At 49.6% G+C, this 23,332-nt stretch overlaps 1 protein-coding gene and 1 pseudogene across 3 annotated transcripts; both read right to left on the bottom strand.

Annotated features, from left to right (window-relative positions):
* Positions 1-5,311: 5,311 nt before the first annotated feature.
* Positions 5,312-23,034, bottom strand: LOC148162304 (glutathione S-transferase theta-2-like). Of its 3 annotated transcripts, none has more exons than XM_088019716.1 (5): positions 22,849-23,034; positions 21,101-21,188; positions 6,176-6,326; positions 5,915-6,088; positions 5,312-5,586 (listed from the first exon to the last, which is right to left on the bottom strand). In XM_088019716.1, exons 1-5 carry the CDS (start codon positions 22,958-22,960, stop codon positions 5,377-5,379), a joined length of 735 nt encoding a protein of 244 aa, XP_087875842.1. In that variant the 5' UTR covers positions 22,961-23,034; the 3' UTR covers positions 5,312-5,376. The 3 variants fall into 3 exon arrangements, with proteins under 3 accessions (XP_087875842.1, XP_087875843.1, XP_087875844.1); XM_088019717.1 differs by having other exon boundaries at positions 5,312-5,490; XM_088019718.1 differs by lacking the exon at positions 21,101-21,188 and adding an exon at positions 7,250-7,337.
* Positions 18,254-18,591, bottom strand: LOC148162305 (centrosomal protein 15 pseudogene; annotated as a pseudogene).
* Positions 23,035-23,332: the final 298 nt, after the last annotated feature.

Here is a 23,332-nt window from a genome sequence, read left to right as displayed (position 1 = left end):
GAGCTCAAGGTTTCCTAAAGAAGCCAGCAGAACCCAGGACCACTGACTTCCTCTTTGAGCACAACAAAATGAAATCGACCCTCCCGTTCTCAGCAACTTCCTGGGGCTGATCCTGTGTCACATGACTCTTCTCCCCTTTACCCAGACCCTCTTTCGCTGGCCTTTATTTTATTTGTTTTTAGATTTTATTTATTTATTTGTGAGAGGGAGAGAGAGAACATGCGCACAAGCAGGGGATGCTGCAGGCAGAGGGAGAAGCAGACTCCCCATTGAGCAAGGAGCCCAATGGGGCATTTAATCCCAGGACCCTGGGATCATGACCTGAGCCAAAGGCAGATGCTTAACCGACTGAGCCACGCAGGCGCCCCTTGCTGGCCTTTAAAAATCCCTGACTCTACCCCTTCCGGTAGGCGGGGATGTGTGCATGTGTTTTGTTTTATTTTATTTTATTTCATTTTATCTTATTTTAGATTTATTTATTTATTTGAGAGAGAGCGCGCATGCACGAGCTGGGAGAAGGGCAGGGGAAGAGAATCTCGAGCAGACTCCCCACTGAGCGTGGAGCCAGACTGCGGGGCTCAGATCTCACCACCCTGAGAGCACCAGCTAAGCCGAAATCAAGAGTTGGATGCTTAACCAACTGAGCCACCCAGGCGCCCCTCTGATAGTTTTTAAAAATCTCCTTCAGACAGATTATTTTTTAATTTTAATTCCGGTGTAGTTAACGTATAGTATTATATTAGTCTCAGATGTACAATATAGTGATTCTATCCTTGTGCTCATCATGGTCAGTGTACTCTTCATCCCCAGCCCCTACTTCACCCATCCCCCTACCCACCTCCCCTCTGGTGACCACCAGTTTGTTCTCTAGAGTTAACAGTCTAGGTTTCTTTTTTCTTTGTTCATTTGTTTTGTTTCTTAAATTCCACATACGAGTGAAATCATATGGTATTTGTCTTTCTCTGACTGACTTATTTCACTTAGCATAATACTCTCTAGCTCCAACCATGTCATTGCAAATGGCAAGATTTCATTCTTTTTATGGCTGAATAATATTCCATTATGCATATATGCATATATATATATATATATGCTTTACCCATTCATCTACTGATGGACGCTTGGGCTGCTTCCATAATTGGCTGTTGTAAACAATGCTGCAATAAACATAGGGTTGCATATATGTTTTCGAATTAATGTTTTCATATTCTTTGGGGAAATACCCAGTAATGGAATTACTTGACCATATGCTTCCATTTTTTACTTCCTGAGGAACCTCCAAACTGTTTTGCAGAGCGGCTGCACAAGTTTGCATCCCCACCGACAGTGCACACGGGTTCCTTTTTCTCCACATCCTTGCCAACACTAGGGAAGGTTTGAGGCTTGCCCCCTGTATCTTTGTGCGGCAGCCTTCACACTCAGTGTCTCGGTGATGGGCTCTGCTGTGCGTTGGACAGGTGAACTTGGGTTCGGTCACACTGGCATGAAATAGGAGGGCGTACAAGCAGGAAGATAAGAAAGATGAGATGAGGAGATCTAAAGCGGGGCTGTGGGAAGGAGCCCCAGTCTCCGGGCCCACAGGGCAGACGGGGGTCTACAAAAGAGGAGTGCGAATGGTCAGGTGGCAGGACTTTGGCCTGGCACGTCCCCCAGAACTCACATCTCGGGGAAGCCAGCGACAGCTGGGTGAGGCCAGGGGGCCTTTGCTGCTGGACCAGTGTAAGCCTCAATTAGGGCCGACTTATCCATCCAGATCCCAAATACCATCCTTATGGTATTTGGCCCTTATGAGGGCCCTTCAAAATGACACGAAAAGGTCACAGGAGAAGAAATGCAAAAGGCTCCTAACACTTGAAAAGTACCCAGTTTTGGGGCACCTGGGTGGCTCAGTCGTTAGGCGTCTGCCTTCGGCTCAGGTCATGATCCCAGGGTCCTGGGATCGGGCCCCGCATCGGGCTCCCTGCTCCGCGGGAAGCCTGCTTCTCCCTCTCCCACTCCCCCTGCCTGTGTTCCCTCTCTGGCTGTCTCTCTCCCTGTCAAATAAATAAATAAAATCCTAAAAAAAAAAAAAAGTACCCAGTTTTATTCTAAAAATGTAAATCCCCAGGGAAACCAGCATGAGAATCCGCTCTGTCCCCATCAGCCCGCCACAGTCAAGCTTCTCAGCACAGAGCATACACGTGCATGTCATGTTATGAGCTCAAGTGCGTCCTTCCCCCCACACCCCTATGTCAAAGTCCTAACCCTCCCCCCCCCGCCCCCGTGGGCCCTAATCCAATCTGACTGGCGTCCTTAGAAGAGAGATTAGGACCCACAGAGAGACACAGAGGTGTCTCACATGTGCCGGGGAAAAAACCATGTGAGGACACAGGGAGAAGGTGGCCATCTGCGAGCCCAGGAGAGAGGCCTCAGGAGAAACCAACCTTGCCAACACCTCAATCTTGGACTTCCAGACTCCAGAACTGCGAGAAAATGAGTTTGTTGTTTAAACTCCCCGCTACCTCACCCCTGTCTGTGGTATGGCACCCCAAGCACACTAACAAAAGCAATCCACAAGTGTTAAGGACAATCTCCACAGACAGCAATGTGGTGATATCTAGTGAAAAAGGGCATGGGATCGCAGAATCAGACCTTTAAATGCGGAGGACAAACTGCTGGCTGCCAGAGGGAAAGGGGGTGGGGGATGGGCAAAATGGGCGAAGGGGAGTGGGAGGTACAGGCTTCCAGTTCCGGAATGAGAAAGTCCCGGGGAAGAAAGGCACAGCATATGGAATACAGTCCATGATACCGTAATGGCATTGGGTGATGACAGATGGTGGCTACCTTTGTGAACATAGCATGATGTATAGAGTTGTCAAATCCCTACACCGTATCCCTGAGACTGGTATAACATTGTGTGTCCACTAAAAAAACCGAACAAAACAAAAACCCCACCAACTTGAATAAATAAATTTTCGGGGGCGCCTTGTTCCCGCAGCTGGGGATTCACCGGGAGGGCAGCTGGAGGCTGACTCTTTCACTGCCTGGAAGGACACTCCAGAATGAGGATGTAGGAACCTGGCACATCAAAACTGAAATCCTGCAACGAGCCCCAAGATCAGGAGGCAGTTTGGGGGAACACAGAAGAAATGTCAGACCATCAGCTAAAGCGAGTCTACCTCCCGGACTTGAAGACAGAAGCCTCCCACCTAGCCCAGGGCTTTGTTTCAAGCCCCCTTCCATCATTGTCAGGGATGTCATCACAGTCAGTTGGCGGGGGGGGGGGGGGGGAGGTGCTACACCTGGGGGTGAACCCATTGCTTCCTACCCAGGATTCCAGATGTCAGTAGAGTCCTGGACCAACGTCTTTTCTTCCGTGTGGTTCAACTGCCTCACTCAGACACACCTCGTTTTGTTAGGTAGCCTGGGACAGGTGCACAGCTGACATGTTTTACCTCCCCACAAGAGTGCTATTTTGGTTAGGCATGAAATCTCCTGTGGGGAAACCCATTGTCCTCAGCGTTATTTTTCTATTCTGGCCCTCCTGTTCAAAGAGATAGAGACATTTGATTCCCAGACAGAAATGGCTACAGGGATGCAACTGGGTACTGGCTTCTCCAATTTAGATCGTGCCGTACACCGAGGGGTATTAGAGACAGGGTTAAGCCTTGCCCTAAAAAACGTCGAATACCATGAGCTGAGTAGGAGGCTGGAGGACGTCGGAAGGTTCCTGACGCCGCCAACATCCCCACGCCTAGGGGTCTTTGCTCAGGTGTCAGGAATTCTCGCATAAGTGCAGTTGAACTCCATTTGCAATTTTCCAACACTCCTAGGACCCGTGTTTTCATTCACCGAGATGGGAGTACCCTCCAACCAGTGCTCCTTCTCCAAGGTCTGATCTCAGCCCCATGGGACTCTCCTCGGGGTTTCGGAGGCAGCAGTACCCCCCTCAGAAGTCTGACTTCCACAGGGCGTCCCCTCCAGCACCTACATTTGGAGAATTCCAATTTCCTCCCTTGGTCTACCCCCAGCCCCCAAGCCCTAGGGTGAATGGCTGTCTCTGTGATAATCCGGGTGTCCTCTGCCTATGGAGTTCTATAACGCCCAGTGACCAATTCTGAACGTTTGGATGATGAGATGATGATGATGATGACGATGGGGCCCAATGCAGGGTGTGAACTCATGACCCCCGAGATCAAGGCCTGAGCCGAGATCAAGAGTGGGATGCTAAACCAACTGAGCCACCCAGGCGCCCCACCATTTCTTTATATGAAATTCTCTCCGTTAAAGTAACTGCTGTGGGCTCTGTCACACAGACAAATCCAGCTGATAGACGTGGTGGCTTATGCCACAACCCTATAACCCCACCGTTTGTTCTTACGCTGAAACCGCACTGGAAGACGGGGGTGCTTGTTAAGTCTTGTATGTTTTCCAGACTTCAAAAACCATTACCACAGCCCTTCCAACATCATCCATATCCTTTAGTAGTTTGCCGTCCTAATGGATTTCTTAACATCTTGTTGCCCCAGTAACAATGTTATATATTGACTTGTTCTCTGTGAGGTTGTTTTGATTAACTATGGTGAGGGTTCCCGGGACATACTTTTATTACATACATATAATACGACAGTGTGATAAAACCAATCATTCTTGGTTTCTTACTCAAGAGTCTGAGTCTTCATGATTTTTTTTAGGATTTTATTTATTTATTTAGAGAGAGAGAGAGTGCAAGTTGGGGGAGGCACAGAGGGAGAGGGACAAGCAGACTCCATGCTGAGTGTGAGTTGGACACAGGACTCCATCTCAGACCCTGAAATCATGATCTGGGCCGAAATCATGAGTCAGATGCGTGGGGCGCCTGGGTGGCTCAGTCATTAAGTGACTGCCTTCGGCTCAGGTCATGGTCCCGGGGTCCTGGGATCGAGCCCTGCGTTGGGCTCCCTGCTCCGCGGGAAGCCTGCTTCTCCCTCTCCCACTCCCCCTGCTTGTGTTCCCTCTCTCGAGGTGTCTCTCTCTGTCAAATAAATAAATAAAATCTTAAACAAAAAAAGAGTTGGATGCTTAACCACCTGAGCCACCCAGGCACCACAAGTCTTCTTTATATTTACAAGACCAATGACATTTGCTGATTTGAAGTTGATTTGTTTTTCTTCAGGCTATTGAATTTGCAGATCTCTTTATATATGCTGCGTTTTAGTCTTCTCTTGATTAGATCGGCTCCCCCTGAGAAGCAGCACTGCCAAGGACATCCGATGTCCTCCCCGTGCAGAGCTCCTCCAGGAGTCAGAAACAAGAGACCGAGGCAAGAAAGGATGAAGAAGGACAAGTCAGAAACGAAGAACGGATCTTTATTGCTAATCTTCTGGCTGCCAACCATCAGCCCCCCTTCCAGACTCCTCAGGGAATGTTGGAAATACGAAGCAGCATAAAAGGATGGACTTCTGGGGGAGGCTTCGGGATTTGTTTGTTGACCATCTGCTCCAGGATGTTCAGGATGGGACCGTGGGTCTCCTGGAACAGATCAGAACCCAGGAAAGCCTCCACTTGCTCACGCCATGCTGCCAGTCTCGGCCGTCCCTCAAACAGGTCATAGCCGACAGCCACAGGCTGCAGGGGCAAGGATGGGAAAGTGACAGTGATACTGAGACCCCAATACCAGAACCACCAGCACAGGTGTCAGGTCCCCTACCCAACTCCCACGTGAGGCCCAGGGACTCGTGGCCAGCCTTGGGACCCGAGAGCACCAGCATGAAACACCACACCCAGGAGGGAAGCAGAAGTTCAGGGCAAGAGCACCAGTTCGGACAGAAACTTGCTCTGTGATTCTGGGCAAATTCCTAGCTGGCTCTAGGCCTGCCTCAGTGTTTCCGTCTAGTGAGGGTGGCGAGAGGAGGGATGCCGCCCACAGGTGCTGCTCCACCCGCCAAGCTCACACCTGCAGCAGCTCCTCCAGCGCCATGAGGTCGGCCAGCGACACCTGCTGGCCTGTGAGGAAGGCCCGGTCCTCCAGGAACTTGTCCTCCAGCTGCTGCAGCATCCGGGCCATGGTGGTCCTGTTCCGCTCCACCTTCTCCTCAGGCACGTGGACCCCGATGAGTGGTGCCAACACCTGACGGGCAGAGGGTGGGCTCAGCCTGTGCTCCCTGCCTCCCCCCAGGTCCCGGACAGTCCACAACCCGCAGATGGCTCTCCTCACCTTGGTCCACAAGGGCACGCCAAAGACGCCACGGATGGAGTCAGCATGCCAGCCCAGGTACTCGTGGACCCGAGCACGGGCCCAAAGGTCAGATGGGTACCAGTGGTCCGCCGTCTGGTACTTAGAGCTCAGGTAGATCAGGATGGCCGAGCTAGAGGTAAGGGTGGGAGCCGTGGCTGTGAGGATCCTGGTTCGTGGCCTTTTTCCTCAGCAGCTCCCATCCCTCAGTGGGGCCCTGGGGCTTCTCTGTACTTGATGGCCTCAACTCCGCAGCTCCCCTGGGCAGTGCCTCCTCCCTCTCCCCTGATGGTACCCTCCCGAGTCTCCTTCCTTTGCTGTCTCAAGCATGGACGCTTGGCCAGACCGTGCGCTTTGCCCTTTAAGAGGCTCATCTCCGTGGTACTACAGCAGCGCCCTGTGCGGTGGAGATTTGTTATCCCATTTGCATGTGAGGAAGCTAAGGTTCAGAAGAATTTAGTGACTTGTCCGAGGCCACACAGCTCAGAAAAGGCTCTCTGGGCCTCTGGAATCTTGCACCAAATCCCCTGCATGTCCAAGTGTATGGGTTGGGGACCAGGAGGGGAAGCACGTCCTCACGTCTGTCGTGGGTCCCCTCTGACAGGTCCCCCGGCCATCACGCCTGAGCTGCCTGACCTTTTGTCCTCTACCTGCCTGGTGGCCGGCCCTCACCATGAGTTGTCCCCTCAGGCCCTGGCCGACTCTAGAGAGTGGCCTGAGGAGTCAGGAGAGGACCCTTCAGCTTCCATGTGTTGACCCTGTTCTCTGTCCACCTGGACAAATGCCCCCATGTCCTCTTCTATGCCCCTCAGTCTGGGGGTGAGGAGGCCCTGGGGTCCAGAAGAGGAGGCTGAAGACAAGAGAGGTACAGAGCTATGTTGCATCAGCTTCCAGGCATCCCGGTCACCCCCAACCCCTGTCACCAGCACCAAGTCCGCTCTCACCACACGCCTCCCGTCTGCCCTCACCTGCCACATGGGGTCTAAGAGCGCACACAGTGGGACAGCCAGAGGCCGGGGGGCTGGGGGCTTAGGGGAACGGAGGGAAGGAGAGCACCTTTCAGTCAAGATGAAGTCACCATCCTTGAGGGCAGGCACTTGCCACAGCTTATTAATCTGGAAGAACTCCTTGCTCGGGAGCTGCCCTGTGGAGCAGGAAGTTTTGCCCCTTCAGGGCAAGAACCACAGCCGCTGTGCCCTCTCTCTCCCTTCCCCAGCCAGAACCCCAAGGCCAGGCTGGGCGAAAAGAAATAGCTGGGGTTGTGGGGAGAGCTGTGCGGGGCCACGGCCGGGCCTTGGGGCCAGGAATGGGGATGGCCTCCCTGCCCTGCCACCTCCCAGGGCGGCTGAGGGGTTTTGGTGGCATGGCCAGGTGCTCCCGATGAGTGAAAGGGAGTTTTGCGGCCGGACCAGGGTGAGCAGGGGGAAGGGAGGCAAAGAGGCGAGGCTCAGCAATTTCCACCTCTAAACTCTCACATGGTGGCCAGCTCCTCAGGGTCTTTAGGGCCTTAGGACTTCAAATACAGGCTTTCAAGGCAGGCACTGTGAAAATCCAGTTCAGTATTTACTCCCCCATCCCACAGAGTAGAAGTAACATTATCCTCCTTCTCAGAGAGGAAAGCTAAGTAGGGTTCAGAGAGGTCTTGCCACCCGTCCAAGGCCACACAGCAGAGGACAGTCTCTGGTGGGAGATACCAGAGTAGAACAAAGGCAAAACGAACGTAGATAAAGTTGAATTTCCTTACACCTTGCAGCCCTGTGATAGATACCTGAGACAGGCAGAGTGTGACATTCCTCCAAGAATTCACAACTGCCTTAGTGTTAATACTTTGCTAGAGGCAAAAAGCAACTTAGCTCAACAATAGCCAGAACTCCAGGGTCCTGTTAGTCTTCTCTAAATCCCTTTAGGGACTCCCTTTGTCTCTACTCACCCCCCAATTCCAAAATATATAATCGGTTGCATCTTCCAAGCCAGTGCAATTCTTTCTCCCTACGTCCCCGAGCCTTAATAAAAGCACTTTTTTTTTTTAAGATTTTTTTATTTTAGGGACGGCTGGGTGGCTCAGTCGGTTAAGCGTCTGCCCTCGGCTCAGGTCATGATCCCAGGGTCCTGGGATCGAGTCCCACATCGGACTCCCTGCTCAGCAGGGAACCTGCTTCTCGCTCTGCCTCTGCCTGCCGCTCCCTCTGTTTGTGCTCTCTCTCTCTCTCGCTCACATAGAAATAAATTTTTAAAATCTTAAAAAAAAAAAAGACTTATTTATTTTAGAGGGAGAGAGAGCACGCACCCGAGCGGCAGAGGCAGAGGAAGAGGGAGAGAGAATATCAGACTCCACACTGTGCTTGGATCTTACTACCTGAGCCTAAACCAAGGGCCCAACACATTCAAATGACTGAACCAGCCAATCCCTGAGAGTTTCTGGATTTCAGAGGGTTCGGGTAGAGAAAAGTTAAATGCTTCAATGCGTTCACAAAGGAATATTTTATCATATTTCTGTATATCATGGATATCTTAAAGTTTCCTTAATCTAGAAGAGTGAAACAGAGAACCAGCAACGTTTCAGACGAGAGTCACAAAAACTATCATCATCTTCCTCAGTTCATTTAGTCCTGTAATTAAATCTTGTTCAGTTTGAATCCAGCTTTTTTAGTTAGTTCTGGAAATTCTTATCCATTTTGGTTCTATGATTTTAAAGATATCAAAAGCCTGTGTTTGTCAAAAGCCCTTTTAAAGATTTTATTTATCTATTTGAGAGAGAGACAGAGAGAGCACAGGAGTCAGGGGAGGGGCAGAGGGAGAAGCCGACTCCCCACTGAGCAGGGAGCCCGATGCGGGGCTCGATCCCAGGACCCTGGGGTCGTGACCTGAACCCAAGGCAGATGCTTAACCGACTGAACCACCCCGGCATTCCCCAGTGTACTTTTATTTTATTTATTTATTTGACAGAGGGAGAGAGAGCAAGAGCAGAAACACAAGCAGGGGGAGTGGGAGAGGGAGAAGCAGTCTCCCTGCTGAGCAGGGAACCCATGTGGAGCTCGATCCCAGGACCCTGGGACCATGACCTGAGCCGAAGGCAGATGCTTAACAACTGAGCCACCCTGGCGCCCCCACGTTTATAATGTTTATGCTCTTTTGGCTCACACTTTTTTTTTTTAAGATTTTATTTATTTATTTGACAGAGAGAGAGAAAGTGAGAGAAGGAACACAGGCAGGGGGAATGGGAGAGGGAGAAGCAGGCTTCCCTCTGAGCAGGGAGCCCAATGCGGGGCTCAATCCCAGGACCCTGGGACCATGACCTGAGTCGAAGGCAGACACTTTAACAACTGAGACGCTTTAACAACTGAGCCACCCAGGCACCCCTCCAAAAGGATTTTCATATGTTAGAGTAGACATACAGGATTCTGACGGTCTGGCTATTGTCGAGCTAAGGTTGCTTTTTACCTCTAGTAAAGCACTAACGTTAATGGATTCCAGAAATGGACTCTCAACTCATTATGGTCAAATAATCTTCGACAAATTAGGAAAAAACATCCAAGGGAAACAAGACACTCTCTTCAATAAATGGTGCTGGAAAAATTGGACGGATACATACAGAAGAATGAAACTCAACCATTCTCTTACACCACACACAAAGATAAACTCAAAATGGATGAAAGACCTCCATGTGAGACAGGAATCCATCAAAATCCTAGAGGAGAACATAGGCAGTAACCTCTTTGACACCGGCCACAGCAACTTCTTTCAAGGCATGTCTCCAAAGGCAAGAGAAACAAAAGCAAAAATGAACTTTTGGGACTTCATCAAGATAAAAAGCTTCTTCTTCTTCTTTTTTTTTTTAAGATTTTATTTATTTATTTGACAGAGATAGAGAGAGCACAAGTAGGCAGAGAGGCAGGCAGAGGGAGAGGGAGAAGCAGGCTCTCCACCGAGCAGGGAGCCCGATGCGGGACTCGATCGTGGGACTCCAGGATCATGACCTGAGTCGAATGCAGTCGCTTAACCAACTGAGCCACCCAGGCACCCAAGATAAAAAGCTTCTGCACAGCAAAGGAAACAGTCAACAAAACCAAGAAACACCCCTTCGGGATGGGAGAAGATATTTGCAAATGACATTACAGATAAAGGGCTGTATCCAAGATCTATAAAGAACTTCTCAAACTCAACACCCCAAAAAACAAATAATCCAGTCAAAAAATGGGCAGAAGACATGAACAGACACTTCTCCGAAGAAGACATACAAATGGCTAACAGAGGGGCGCCTGGGTGGCTCAGTCGTTAAGCGTCTGCCTTCGGCTCAGGTCATGATCCCGAGGTCCTGGGATTGAGTCCCGCATCGGGCTCCCTGCTCGGCAGGGAGTCTGCTTCTCCTTCTGACCCTCCCCCCCCATGTACTTTCTCTCGCTCTCATTCTCTCTCTCTCTTAAATAAATAAAATCTTTTAAAAAAGATTTTATTTATTTATTTGACAGTGACAGAGCACGAGAGAGGGAACACAAGCGGGGAAGAGGGAGAGGGAGAGGCAGGCTTCCCGCCGAGCAGGGAGCCCGATGTGTGGTTCGAACCCAGGGATCATGACCTGAGCGGAAGGCTGACGCTTAACGACTGAGCCACCCAGGGGCCCCTCTAGCCCAGTCTTTGAGAGTAACCCAGCCCTCTGACCGGGACCCAAGCAGGTGGATCAGAAGGCTTCCCTGGGATACTTGAAGTTGGAATTCAGGAGAGAGGAGGGAAACGTGGGCATCATCAATGATGCGGGAAACAAAGGCAGAAGAAAAATTATTAAATTTACTTAGAGCCCGCTGACAAGTCCTTGAAACAGGCAGAGTGACGTTCCTCTAGGAACTCAACTGCCTCAATGTTAATATCTTGCTAAGGGCAAAAGGCAATCCTAGCCTGACCGCCCCCCTCCCCCCACCTTCCCTGGGATCCTGTAAGTCTACTTTAACATATAAAAATTCCTTTAAAATTTTCCTTAATCTCTGGAGCGCCTGGGTGGCTCAGTCTGTTAGGCGTCTGCCTTCGGATCAGGTCATGGTCCCAGGGTCCTGGGATCGAGCCCCGCGTCGGGCTCCCTCCTTCATGGCGAGTCTGCTCCTCCCTCTCCCACTCCCCCTGCTTGTGTTCCCTCTCTCGCTGTGTCTCTCTCTCTCAAATAAATAAATAAAATCTTTTTAAAAATTTTTCCTTTAGGGCGTCTGGGTGGCTCAGTTGGTTAGGCGACTGCCTTCGGCTCAGGTCATGATCCTGGAGTCCCGGGATCGAGTCCCGCATCGGGCTCCCTTGCTCAGTGGGGAGTCTGCTTCTCCCTCTGACCCTCTTCCCTCTCGTGCTCTCTGGCTCTCATTCTCTCTCTCAAATAAATAAATAAAATTAAAAAAAAAAATCTTTAAAAAAAAAATTTTTCCTTTATCTCTAAACCCCCCCAAGACATGTATTGGGAATCACCGCCCAAGCATACGGCCTACCGATATACATCGGAAGGGTCCCGTGATTAAGGTTTTATAAGATGGCAATAAATGACATTTTCCCAAAATAGCTAGCCCCCTCAAGGTCCTGGAAACCTTTGCTTCCAAATTCCTTAGAAACATGCTATCCCTAACCCCCTTCCAAATTGAAAGTCTATAATGGACCATTCCTCATGCCCCCAGTGCAGCTCTTTTTGCACCAAAGACATCTCAAGAATTCTTTCTTGGCTGTGGGCTTTGAACCCTAACATCTTTCCTACAGCATATGGCACCCAACATGGGGCTTTGAGTCCAGAGTCCCATCTGAACTCTGAGCCTCGGTGCCAACATGGTGAGTACTTACTTCCTCTTCTCTTCCTTTATTTTCATTTCAGGAACTTTTCAAGTAGTACAGTCTTTTTACAGTCTTTTTTTTTTTTAAGGATTTTATTTATTTATTTGAGAGAGAGAATGAGACAGAGAGAGCATGAGAGGGGGGCACACTCCACCAACGGAGCCAGCCAGGCTCCCCTAGAAGTCCTGTTTTGTTCTTTTTCATGTCTGCCGTGTCATTTCAATAGTCTTTTTATTCCTTGCTCTTGTTTTAAAATTTATTTATCTATGGGGTGCCTGGGTGGTTCATTCAGTTAAACGTCCGACTCTTGATTTCAGCTCAGGTCATGATCTCAGGGTTGTGAGATGGAGCCCTGCGTGGGGGTCTGTGCTGGGCATGGAGCTTGCTTAAGAGTCTCTCTCCCTCTCCCTCTGCCCCCCTCCACCCCTGCCGCACTCTGTCCCTCAAAAAAAAAAAAAGCTACTTGTTTTTTAGAAGTCTTTTTTTTATTCCGTACTTTAGTAAAACCACTTTTTTGCACCCAAGATGTCTCAGGAATTCTTTCTTGGCCTTCAGCTTCGAACCCTCAAGTCTTTCCTACATCCATGAGCTGGGGCCGCTGGTGGGTTGGTCACAATTGCAAGCTCGCTAGGCAGGCTGGCCTGAGAGAAAGCAGCTTAGTCACAGAAAAGGAAAGTGGGGGAGAAAAGCAGCTTCTGATCCCAGTTCCTCTGTGGACCAGCTGTACCTCTCCCCTCCTTTTGCTTAGACCAGTTGGCACTGAGTTTCTGTCCCTTCTAAGGAAACGAATTCTAGCAGTCAGCAAGGAGTTCCAGGGGGGTCCAGTGGTATAGTGGCATGAACTTAACTAAATTATGGTCTGCAGGTGTGTGGAAGGCAGAGTTTGTAAACCATGAACTTAAGATTTCCAAGCAAAGTGTTCAAGATGTGTGGCCTGGTTTCTTCTTCCTGCTCTCAGTATAATATGTGAGCAGAGAGATTAATTGAGGGAAGAACTGTCGAGCAGAAGATGAACCCGAAAGTCTATAAGGGGCTTAAGATGCTTGATGATCTGGAGGAATCCTCAGCCTACCCAGATTGCAAGGGCCCCTAAAATTAGGAGACTCACTGTCAGGAAAGCACAACTCTGCCTCTGTCCTGGAAGTCACTGTCGAGTTTGATCCATGCACACCTAGGCTTCTTTGGGCTTCAGGTGTGTGGAGGGTGTGGTGTGGGGGGAGGTGGGAGTGCTGAGAGGGTATACGGTGGTGTTGGGGGGTGTATTTGTAGGTGAGGGGGCGTGGTGCGTGGGTGCGTGTGTACATGTAAACACACACACACACACACACACACACACACTTGTGCTGGGAGCATGGAGGGCACAGTCCAAAAAACCTGAGTTTAAATCCTGACTCTGTGGGCGCCTGGGTGGCTCAGTTGATTAAGCGACTGCCTTCGGCTCAGGTCACGATCCTGGAGTCCGTGGATCGAGTCCCGCATCGGGCTCCCTTGCTCAGTGGGGAGTCTGCTTCTCCCTCTGACCCTCCCCCCTCTCACGTGCTTTCTCTCTCTCTCATTCTCTCTCTCAAGTAAAATAAAATAAAATAAATCTTTAAAAAAGCCTGACTCTGTCGCTCATTAACTACGTGACCTGGGGCATGTCATGAACTTCTTTGAATCCTGGTGTCCTTTGCTGTCAAATGTGATCGTTCCTCCACTCGGACTTGGGTCTAAGACATAATTTTCAAAATATCTGTATAAAATCACTGAGTCCTGTGCCTGTTAGATGTTAGCTGCGCTCATTTTCATATTTGCTACAAAGTCCATCTACCTGTAATTTGAACAGCTGTGTAATGTTCCATCAAGCAGATATGGATTTGCTATATGGGCCTGATAGAGTGATATTTGTTATGGCACTAAATTTAACTCCCCAAAGAGGGACATGCGTCAATCTCTCTACCTTTGCATGTGACACCCTCCACCTGAGAGGCACCTCCTCCCACTTCCTGTCCTCCCTTCTACCTCTAAACTTCCAACCCCATGACAGCGTTCAGTCTGAAGAAAGCAAACTCCTGGGCTTTGGATGAGATGTGCCTGCAAGCAGGACCATTTTCAGCCTCTGTGTTGCAGATCCCCATGAGGCAAAGCCCAGGTGAACCGGTACCAGCCTCTAGAATCCTCTCCCATTGAAGTCGCACAGGGCGTGCTTAATTAGCCCCAACAACGAGCTGAGACAACACGTGTGAGGTGTTGCTAATTAGGGAAGCTCCTTACAGAGTCACTGCTTAGGACTTTTCCTGGGGTATGACCCCTACCTGGCACATGTCCAAATGCCAGACTCCCAAGAGAAAAGAATAAACCATATTGGTTGTGCCAAAAGTTGAGGGACAGTGAGCTGCTCCTGATGGTCTGAAAATGATTATGGGAGGCCTCCCGAAATACACACCTATGGAGGGCCAACCTTGAAAGCAGGTCTTTCAAAGAATAGCAATCAGGCCTGTTATATTAGCTTTTCTCTGCAGTCAACCCCTCCGTCTTTGGCCAAGGTGTCTTCAGGGCAAAATTATCAGTGGAACCCCACATGACTGGATCAGACCAGTACGCAGTACTCACTACTCAAAAGTAATGCCTTTTTAAGGTCCTGGACTTAACCAAGCACGAGAAAGCTCATTAACCATCAAGACCATCTGAGCAAGACAGATGGTTTCCTCCCTCAGTCTCTGTATGAGCCTTTTTTTGATCCAACCCAAGGCATCGACTGCAGCACAGCACAGCTCTGGCTCATAAATTGGAGCTCATCTGGGACACCTGGGTGGCCCAGTCATTCAGCGTCTGCCTTCGGCTCAGGTCATGATCCCAGAGTCCTGGGATCGAGTCCCACATCGGGCTCCCTGCTCAGTGAGGATCCTTGGCTTCATGCAGGTTGGAAATCAAATGTGAGCCAGCAGGAGATGAGAGCAGTGTTTAGTGAAGATAAAGAGAGTGGGTAACAGAGTGAGTGTCCAGGAAACTCAGAAAGGAAGGAGTCTCTCCTGTGTTCAGAGGCTGGGGTTGTTATTGGGGATGGTGATCTGGGGCATGCGTCCTCTCGGGCATCCAGGAACCACTTAGGACAAAGACAAGGGCCCAGGTGTCATTCCTTGGAGCAGAAGGGTCTTGGCATTGGTGTCCAGCTCAAGTGGTCTGGGATGCGCAAAGGATAGCCTCCTGGAGAACCTTAACTCCTTGTCCCATACAAGGAGGATGTCTGCTATTTTAGCTATGTCTGCTAAAATAATAATAATAATAAAAATAAAAATATAGATCAGTTGCTGACATTTAAAAATGGGGGCAATTCATACAGGAGTCCAGATTTCCGGCTTCTTTTTCTTTTTTTAAGATTTTATTTATTTATTTGAGAGAGAGAGACAGAGAGCAAGCACAAGTGGGTGGAGGCGCAGAGGGAGAGAGAGTAGACTCCCTGCTGTGCAGGGAGCCCAACGTGGGGCTCAGTCCTGGGACCCTGGGATCATGACCTGAGCCGAAGGCAGCCGCTTAACGGACAGCCACTCGTGTGCCCCTCCAGCTTCTTTGTCATGTAAAGGGTGCTGGCCACAGGGTATCCCTGCTCAGTGTCTAAGGCTGATGTTGGGGAGAAGCCACTCCTTCAGGAGGGCACAACGGGCTCTCACTCCGCACAACCGACCTAGCCCTCCGCCCTCATTTTTTATCGACCTCGCCCCTGCAATAGATTGTCTACATCTCCCTTCTGTTCTACTTTGGTTCATCCAAAATTCTTAGGGTTTTTTTTTTTTAAAGGTTTTATTTATTTATTTATTTATTTATTTATTTATTTATTTATTTGACACAGAGAGACACTGCGAGAGAGGGAACACAAGCAGAGGGAGTGGGAGAGGGAGAAGCAGGCTTCCCGCGGAGCACAGAGCCCGATGCGGGGCTCGATCCCAGGTCCCTGGGATCATGACCTGAGCCGAAGGCAGATGCTTAATGACTGAGCCACCCAGGCGCCCCAATTCTTAAGGTTTTAAAGAGTGGTTTTGTTCCTCTTTAAATATAAAAGGTCATAATAGGGTAATAAATACATTCTGATTTATTTATATAATGAATTACTATAGAGTCGTTAAAATGGATAAATTAGATCCACCAATGGCAATATGGAAAAAGGCACATTGCAGAGTGATATGAGAGCATTTATATAAAATTTTAAAACACTCAAAGCAAAACTTTATTTTGCTTATGATGACACCTAAGTGTAATAATGCATAAAATCGTGAACTGGAAGACTCCCACCAGATCCCAGAGCAGAATGGCCACTCAGGAAGGAATGAGGACAACGAAGAGGTCTTTTGAATTTTTGTCCTGTTTCTGTTTTATATAAGACATGACAGGAGACAGAGAAATAAAGCCCATGGCCCACAATTAGCCATACACTTTAAAAAATAAGGCTACCTCTCTCTCTCTGTCAAATAAATCAATAAAATCTTTAAAAAAAAAAGGAATCCCACTTCTGATAAGGACATCAACGTCACAAAAACCATAGCTTCCATGGTGGAAAAGAACATAATCTTATCTTTCTTTAAAGCCATCAAGGAGTTATAGAACTTTTAAAAATAAAAAAATAAAAGAAAGGACAAAAAACAAAAAAGAAGAAGGGCAGAAACCTATGATGTCTGATATGGTAGCCGCTAGTGGCTAGCTCTTGAAATGTGGTCGGTCCTGAGTTGTGCCGCACATGCAAAATACACACCAGATTCCGAAGACACAGTATGAGAAAAGAATGCAAAATAGTGCATTAATGATTTTTCTACTGATTACATGTTACTATAATTTTTTTAATTTTTAATTATGGTAAGAGACACGTAGCATAAAATTTCCCATCTAACCATTTTTAAGTGTACAGTTCCATGGCACTAAGCACATTCACACCAGAAGCATGTACAACTATCACCTCAGACATCGTAGAGGGAAAGCAAGAGGGGACTAAGCTCCTGTGAAAGTCACCGGTCTGAGACAAGGGTTAAAAGTTTCCATAAGCTTGGAGACAAATATCTCCTTCTGGGAAAGAGAATGAATGAGAGGTAAGAGCCGTGAGGGAGTAATGGTTGCCTGGGCAAAATTAGAAGTAACAATTTAAAGCCTGCTTGCCCAAGCATTTCTGTTTTCCAGGAGCCCTAGAAGAATGTCGACCATGAAGAAAAGCATCTTGTAATTGTCTGGTCCACTAAAAAGTGACGCCCACAAAAAAAAATAATAAATAAATAAAAAGTCACGCCCACAAGATAATGACCGTGGGACTGAAGGACGCTTCCCCATTCCCAGCCCCTCACCCTTTGGAAAAGTGCCTTTATAAGCCTCGCAACGCTACCAAGGGAGGTAGCGACATTCCTCTGTCTTGTCGGCCCCCTTTTATACAAGCTATCTCTAATAAACTCCACCTGTTTTCTTTCTCTCAAGTTCAGTGTTCATTTCTATGACATTGAGACTCAGGAACCTAGACTCGGAGGTTAGGTAACACCACCAACCATCTCCAGAACTCACTCGTCATCCCAAACTGAAACTGTCCCCATTAAACAAAACTTCCCATACCCTCCTCCCCTCAACCCCTGACAGCCATCCTTCTACTTTTTTGTCTTTATGAACAGAACTACTCTAAGGATCTCATATAACTGGAATCATACATGGCTGGCTCAGACAGAAGAGCATATGACCTTTTTTTTTTAAGATTTTTTTTTTTTTAATTTGACACAGAGAGAGAAATAGAGAGACAGTGCACAAGCAGGGCGAGTGGAAATCAGAGGGAGAGGCAGAAGCAGGCGCCCCACTGAGAAAGGAGCCCAGGACCCTGGGGATCATGACTGAGCCACCCAGGTGCCCCTCTACCTTTTTTTTTTTTAATCAGAACAACCAGTATTCACTGTTTAGATGATTTTTTTAAAAAATGACACACATAACACTTATTTAGAGACTTACTTAATAAATAGTCCACCTTTCAATATTAGCTCTTAACACTTCCATGGAATTGGCAAAAAGCAAATTCGTGACCCTGAAGTGATAGTAGGTCTCAAAGTGATAGAACCTGAGACTTGTGAGCCGATTCTCCTACCTTCATGTCATCGAGGAGGTAATGGGACAATATGAACATATTCGATTCCTAAGGTACCCTAAATGGCCCACATATTCTTTAATATTCAGCTGTACTAAACAGGTTTTTTTGAAAAGAGTATGTGAAGAAGTTATCACTGCGCCTCATTCTGAATGGTATTTTCTGCTTCGTTTTCATTTTCAACACCGATAGAATATGGTGCTCTTCCTAAAAGAAACTGTTCCCATTTGGGAATATATTCTTCTACTGATGTCCAGTAAAGAGTCTCAAGAGAAACCACCTCTGGTGATGGACTTGGGTGAATCCGGGTCTCTAGAGACTTTTCTGATGCTTCTATATCCATTAAAAGACCAAGGTTCCTTTTACAGGCAGTCTCAGCGGCTTGCATCTGAGATGCCTTTTCCTTGTTTTCATCTATAAATTTATTCTACCTTTGTTGAAGTAACATTAATCTTTGTGATACGATTTCTCCATGTCTTTTATAAAGGTGAATTTCTTGAGCAAACAAGAACGTCATCTTTAGTCAAAGCTGCCGTATAAGCTTTCTGCTTGGCTGAAGAGCCTGGGCCAATACACATAAAGATCAAGTGAAGGCTCTTAAGGCTCGGAGCCTGAAGGCAAATCATCCGGTTGCATGCAAAAGCTGCAGGTGACGGTCCCAGTCGCACTCGGACCTCCTCTGTAAAGCTCTACCTTTTTTTTGAACATAATGTCTAGCACACCATAAAAAACAGAAGAAAATGTGACCCATAATCAGGCGGATAAAAAAATGGCCAATAGAAATAGACCCACAGGGGACCGAGGTATGAAAATTAGCTGACAGAGACTTCTAAGTAACTACTATAAATATGTTAAAAATTTTAGAAGAAAAGATGGACCAAATGGGTAAACGGATGGTGAATTTCAGCACATAAATGGAAACTTAAAAAAGAACCAAATGGAATTTCTAGAACTGAAAAATACATGTCTCAAAAAAAGACCGTATTAGATGGGTTGGATAGCAACGTGGAGTCAAAGTTAATTTCATAGAGACTACCCAAATGGAAAAGAATGCAATGGTGCTTTAGGCCCTTTGGGGCGATGACCTCAGGGCCTCACCTTATGCCACAGGGCCCGGAGGCAGCTTCTCCGCAGGGCTGTGTGCTGCCATGCCAGGTACTCATCCACAAGGGCGCAGGCCTGTACATCCTGGGGGTACCAGTGGTCGGGGACCTTACACTTGCGGGTCAGGTAGAGCAGGATGGCCACGCTGCAGGGGACGGATGACATGATGGGTGGAGGAAGGACACTGTGCTAGGGGCTTAATCAGAGTCCCTTCTTTAATCTTCCTGACGATGTGCCAAGGTATTTGCCTCACTTTCCAGAGAAGGAAGCCAGGCTTAGACAGTGAAGGGACTTGCCCAGGGCACAGGGACTTTGGCGGCAGGGCTGAGAGTCTTTCTGAGGCTACCACGCGAGCTCATCCTCCCACCGGACAAAAGCCCACAGCAGAGTATCCTGCCAGGTGTTCAGAGACAGTCTCTGATCAGAGGGTCAGAGGGCTTCCTGGAGGAGACACCATCAAAGCTGAGCCTTGAATAAGCTCAGTTCTTTCCAGTCTGCATCCATTCTCATCCTCTGGCATCCAGACCAGCCTCAGATGGCCTGACCACTCAAAAAGGCATTCCTCTCATCTTTCTGTTCTCCCTAAAGCACCCTGTAGGAAACACTGGGGCTGCTGCAGGATCATGGGACAGCAGAACAGACCAGGCCCCTGGAGCTCGCCTCCTGCCCTAGGTTATGAGGGCTACCATGGTGTTGGGACAGGGATGGACCCGGAAGGGCCCTGAGGATGCATGAATTTGGGGCCATAGGAAAGCTTTCAGGAACTTGGGGTACCCCAAGTGTTGTGCACCCCAGCCAATAAGGGCAGAAAACCTCTGTTCCCTATTAGGAATCCTGTATCCATGCCCTGGCTTCACAACTCACTACTCTGTACGAGAGCTCCTTTTCCTCCCAGCTAAGGGTTCAAACCACCTCTGAGGAGGGCTGCAGGTCCCCGGGAGTCACAGACCTCCTGACAGTGAGTAAAGACACAGAGGAATGCAGAAATCGCACAATGCTCCTAGCAGGTACCGTGGTGCTCAACACTGGGTGACACAAGGACCCAGGACAGTAGAGAGCAGCAGAAAGAAAAAAAAATGACACTGGCATAGTGTTAGGAATTCTTGGAGGGATGCACCCATCTCACAATTCCAAAGATAGGTTCTAAAATTTCAAGTTCTCCTTGGTATGGGTGGGCTGACTCAGGTGACAAAAGGGGGCAGAACTGGGAAAAAGACTTGACCTTTTCACTTCTTGGGACCTGTGGTGATGTAAAACACCCACATGTCTCATGGTCCTCCCTCGGGTGAGGCCCACCCAGGGAGGCTGCTGCCCAGACTTGGAGCCACTGGGTAGCCCAGATGCCCATGGGCCATCTCGAGCCAGAGCGCTGCCCCTGCCCTGCCCTGCACCCCTGCCCTGGGGCACTCTCACCAACAACCACAGGATGGGTACAGAAGTAAAATAGATGTTTACTTGTCCAAGCATCTCTGTGAACTGGACCAGCGGGCAGGCAGCGGTCCAGGTTCCAGCCCTGACTCTCTATGGGATGTTGGGCTAAGAGCCCTTCACCTCTGAGGAGTTTAGTTTTTTGTCTCTGAAATAGAGAGTTAGGGGGCGCCTGGGCAGCTCAGTCAGTTAAGCAGCCCACTCTTGGTTTGGGCTCAGGTCATGATCTCAGGGTCCTGGAATCTAGCCCCTGTCAGGTTCTGAGCTCAGCAGGGAGTCTGTTTGTGGATTTTCTCTCTTCTCCCTCTTCCTCTGCCCCTCACTCAGCTCACTCAAGCTCTCTCTTTAACATACATACATACATACATACATACATACATAAATACATACATACATACATAAATACAATACAATACAATACAATACAATACAATAAAGGGTTAGGACAAGATGGTTCCAGTGAGTTCTGGTAGCAGCCCCAAGGCCCCAGTTACCTCTCAGCCAAGGTGAAGTTTCCATCCTTCAAAGCAGGCACCTTCTTCAGGGGGTTCACCTGGGCAAAGGCATCACTGAGGTGCTGGCCTGCAGAGAGCCCATCACGGTGGGTGAAGGAGGAAACACTGAGCCCTGCCCACTCCCTACCATGCCCAGGCCCCAATTTCATGGCTCTTCTCCAGCCCCCAGGTGCTCTCCTGCATGGCAAAGGCTAGTGAGGGCCACTTTGGGAGAAACGGGATGCTACTCTGCCAAATGTTGCAAAGTGGACCTCGACATCCCATGCCAAGTCCCATTGGGCACAAGCTCCACCCACAGCCCAAGGTGCAGGATATGAGGCTTCAGCTGGGCCTTCACACTCACCGCACCCACCACCTCTGCACCATCCCCGGCCTCATTAAGTACACATTCAGGGTGCCCCAAGCTGACAGAGGACGGTGGTTGGTCACCCGAACGGCGCTCCGGCGCTCTGATTTCTTACAGTGCCCCTTTCCCTGTGGACTCTAAGGTAAGGTCACCAAACACAGAGAAGTGGCTTTTTCCTGGTATCTATTTACTTGCAAACAACTTCCACCCTTGCTCCTCTGTGTTCCCTTGTTCACCCTGCCCTGGCCGCTGGGGACACAGGGCTGGCCCTGCTTTTAGGCTCCGCTGGAGCTGGAACAGTCACATTTTTGTCCCACCTACCGCCCCCCAAAAGGTACAGCCACATGTCCCCTGGGATCCTGGCCTCTGCTTGAGTTTGCAGGGCTGGTGCCTACTCCTGCAGATGCAGTCAGAGAGAAGTTTCTGAAGAGCATTTAGGCTCATCGCCACCCTGCTCAACGGCCTTCAGTGGCTCCCCATTACCCCGGGATCAGGTGGAAGCTCCTCGAAGCCATACATGATTGCCTTAACACTCAAGCCTCAAACACACCCACTTTCCTCCCTTTTCCCTCCCCTTAGACTGCACCTTCACCAGACACACCTGCCCTGCTCTCCTGGTGAAACACACCGCTCTGCACCCTTTATTTAACAGTCTGGCTGGGATATTCCTTTGTCCCCAGGCGCTGTCCCCTGTACTCGGCAGAGTAACCCCTGCGCAGGACAAGTGGGAAATCCCCCCAGGAGAAGCCGGGAGAAGAGAGACAGGCCCTCCAGCTCAGAGTGCCCGGCCCAGCAAGCTCCGGCAGCCTCCCCTGCAGTCTCCCCTCAGGCTCCCGGCATACCCCCTGGGGTGCCCCTCCCGGCAGGAACAAGAAGGCAGAGGTAAAGCAGAAGAAGGCAGCGCAGAAGTAGGGACAGAGAGGGACCCCCAATGCAGACTGCGCCGATGCATAGCGCAGGGCTGGAAGGTCGGGACCCTGGTGACTGCTGTGGCAGATTTTCGGCAGTTGGGGACCACAGAGGAGGGACTCGGCTCTGCCGCAGTCTCTATGCTGGGCGCCCTAACCCCCCACCTCCTGCCCCCATCTCTTTTCTGGAGGTCCTCTCTCCCTATGTCGAGATACACCCTGGTTTTGTTCACCAGGTCTCTCTTTTTCCTCAAGCTCCCCACCCCTTCACTCGGCCTCGGCCGAGCCCCGTCGTCTATCCCCCGGGACCGAGCAGAGTTTGGGGGATTACCCGATTCTCGGATCTCCCCGGTGGCTCACCTTTTTCAGCAATGGCCCTAAGAAGGGGTTGGCGCCGATCGTCCTCTTAAGCAATCTTTGGCCTCCCCGTTCCGCCCCGACCTCTCGCTTCCCAAACCCAAGCCTGGGCCCACCTTTGAGCAGGTCCACCGGGCGCAGCTCGAAGGGAATGCGGTTCTTCTTGGCGAAGATGTAGACGGCGCGGCAGGGCTGGGACAGCAGGTCCAGGTAAAGCTCCAGGCCCATGGCGGGGGCCGCAGGACCGGACTCGCGACCCCAGGGACTCCGCGAACCCGAGCGCAGCCAAGAAACGCCCTCGGTCCTGGGGCCACGCCCCACCAGCCTCCGCTCCCCATTGGGGGACTGCAGTCACCCAGGCACTTTGGTCCAATCGCTGGAGCGGCTGGGGGCGCGTCTGAGGGGTTGGGACCAAGAGCGCAGGGCCCAGCCGGCGGGGTGGTGACGCGATGGTCGCCCCTCCAAGGGTCCCGCCGAGGGTCCCCAGTCCTTTGGGACCATCTTATTTCACTTACCATGGTGTCTTCAAGGTTCATCCACGTTGTCGCTGTCAGAATTTCCTATCATCTCCATTTTAGAGATGTCGAGATTGAGGCAAGA

Source organism: Eumetopias jubatus, unplaced genomic scaffold (genome assembly GCF_037043125.1).
Source record: "Eumetopias jubatus isolate StellerSeaLion01/CBP00866 unplaced genomic scaffold, mEumJub1_p1.0 scaffold_16, whole genome shotgun sequence".
NCBI lineage: Eukaryota > Metazoa > Chordata > Mammalia > Carnivora > Otariidae > Eumetopias > Eumetopias jubatus.
This window is presented reverse-complemented; position numbering and strand designations above follow the sequence as displayed.

Bases quoted from the DNA above. Each gene is read 5' to 3' on its own strand.
- LOC148162304 (XM_088019716.1), bottom strand. From the start codon at position 22,960: ATGGGCCTGGAGCTTTACCTGGACCTGCTGTCCCAGCCCTGCCGCGCC. The intron at 6,327-21,100 runs GTAACTGGGGCC...CCTTACCTCTAG, and splicing joins AACTTCACCTTGGCTGAGAG to CTCGGCCATCCTGATCTACC. The intron at 5,587-5,914 runs GTGTGAGCTTGG...TTGCCCCTGCAG, and splicing joins CGCTGGAGGAGCTGCTGCAG to CCTGTGGCTGTCGGCTATGA.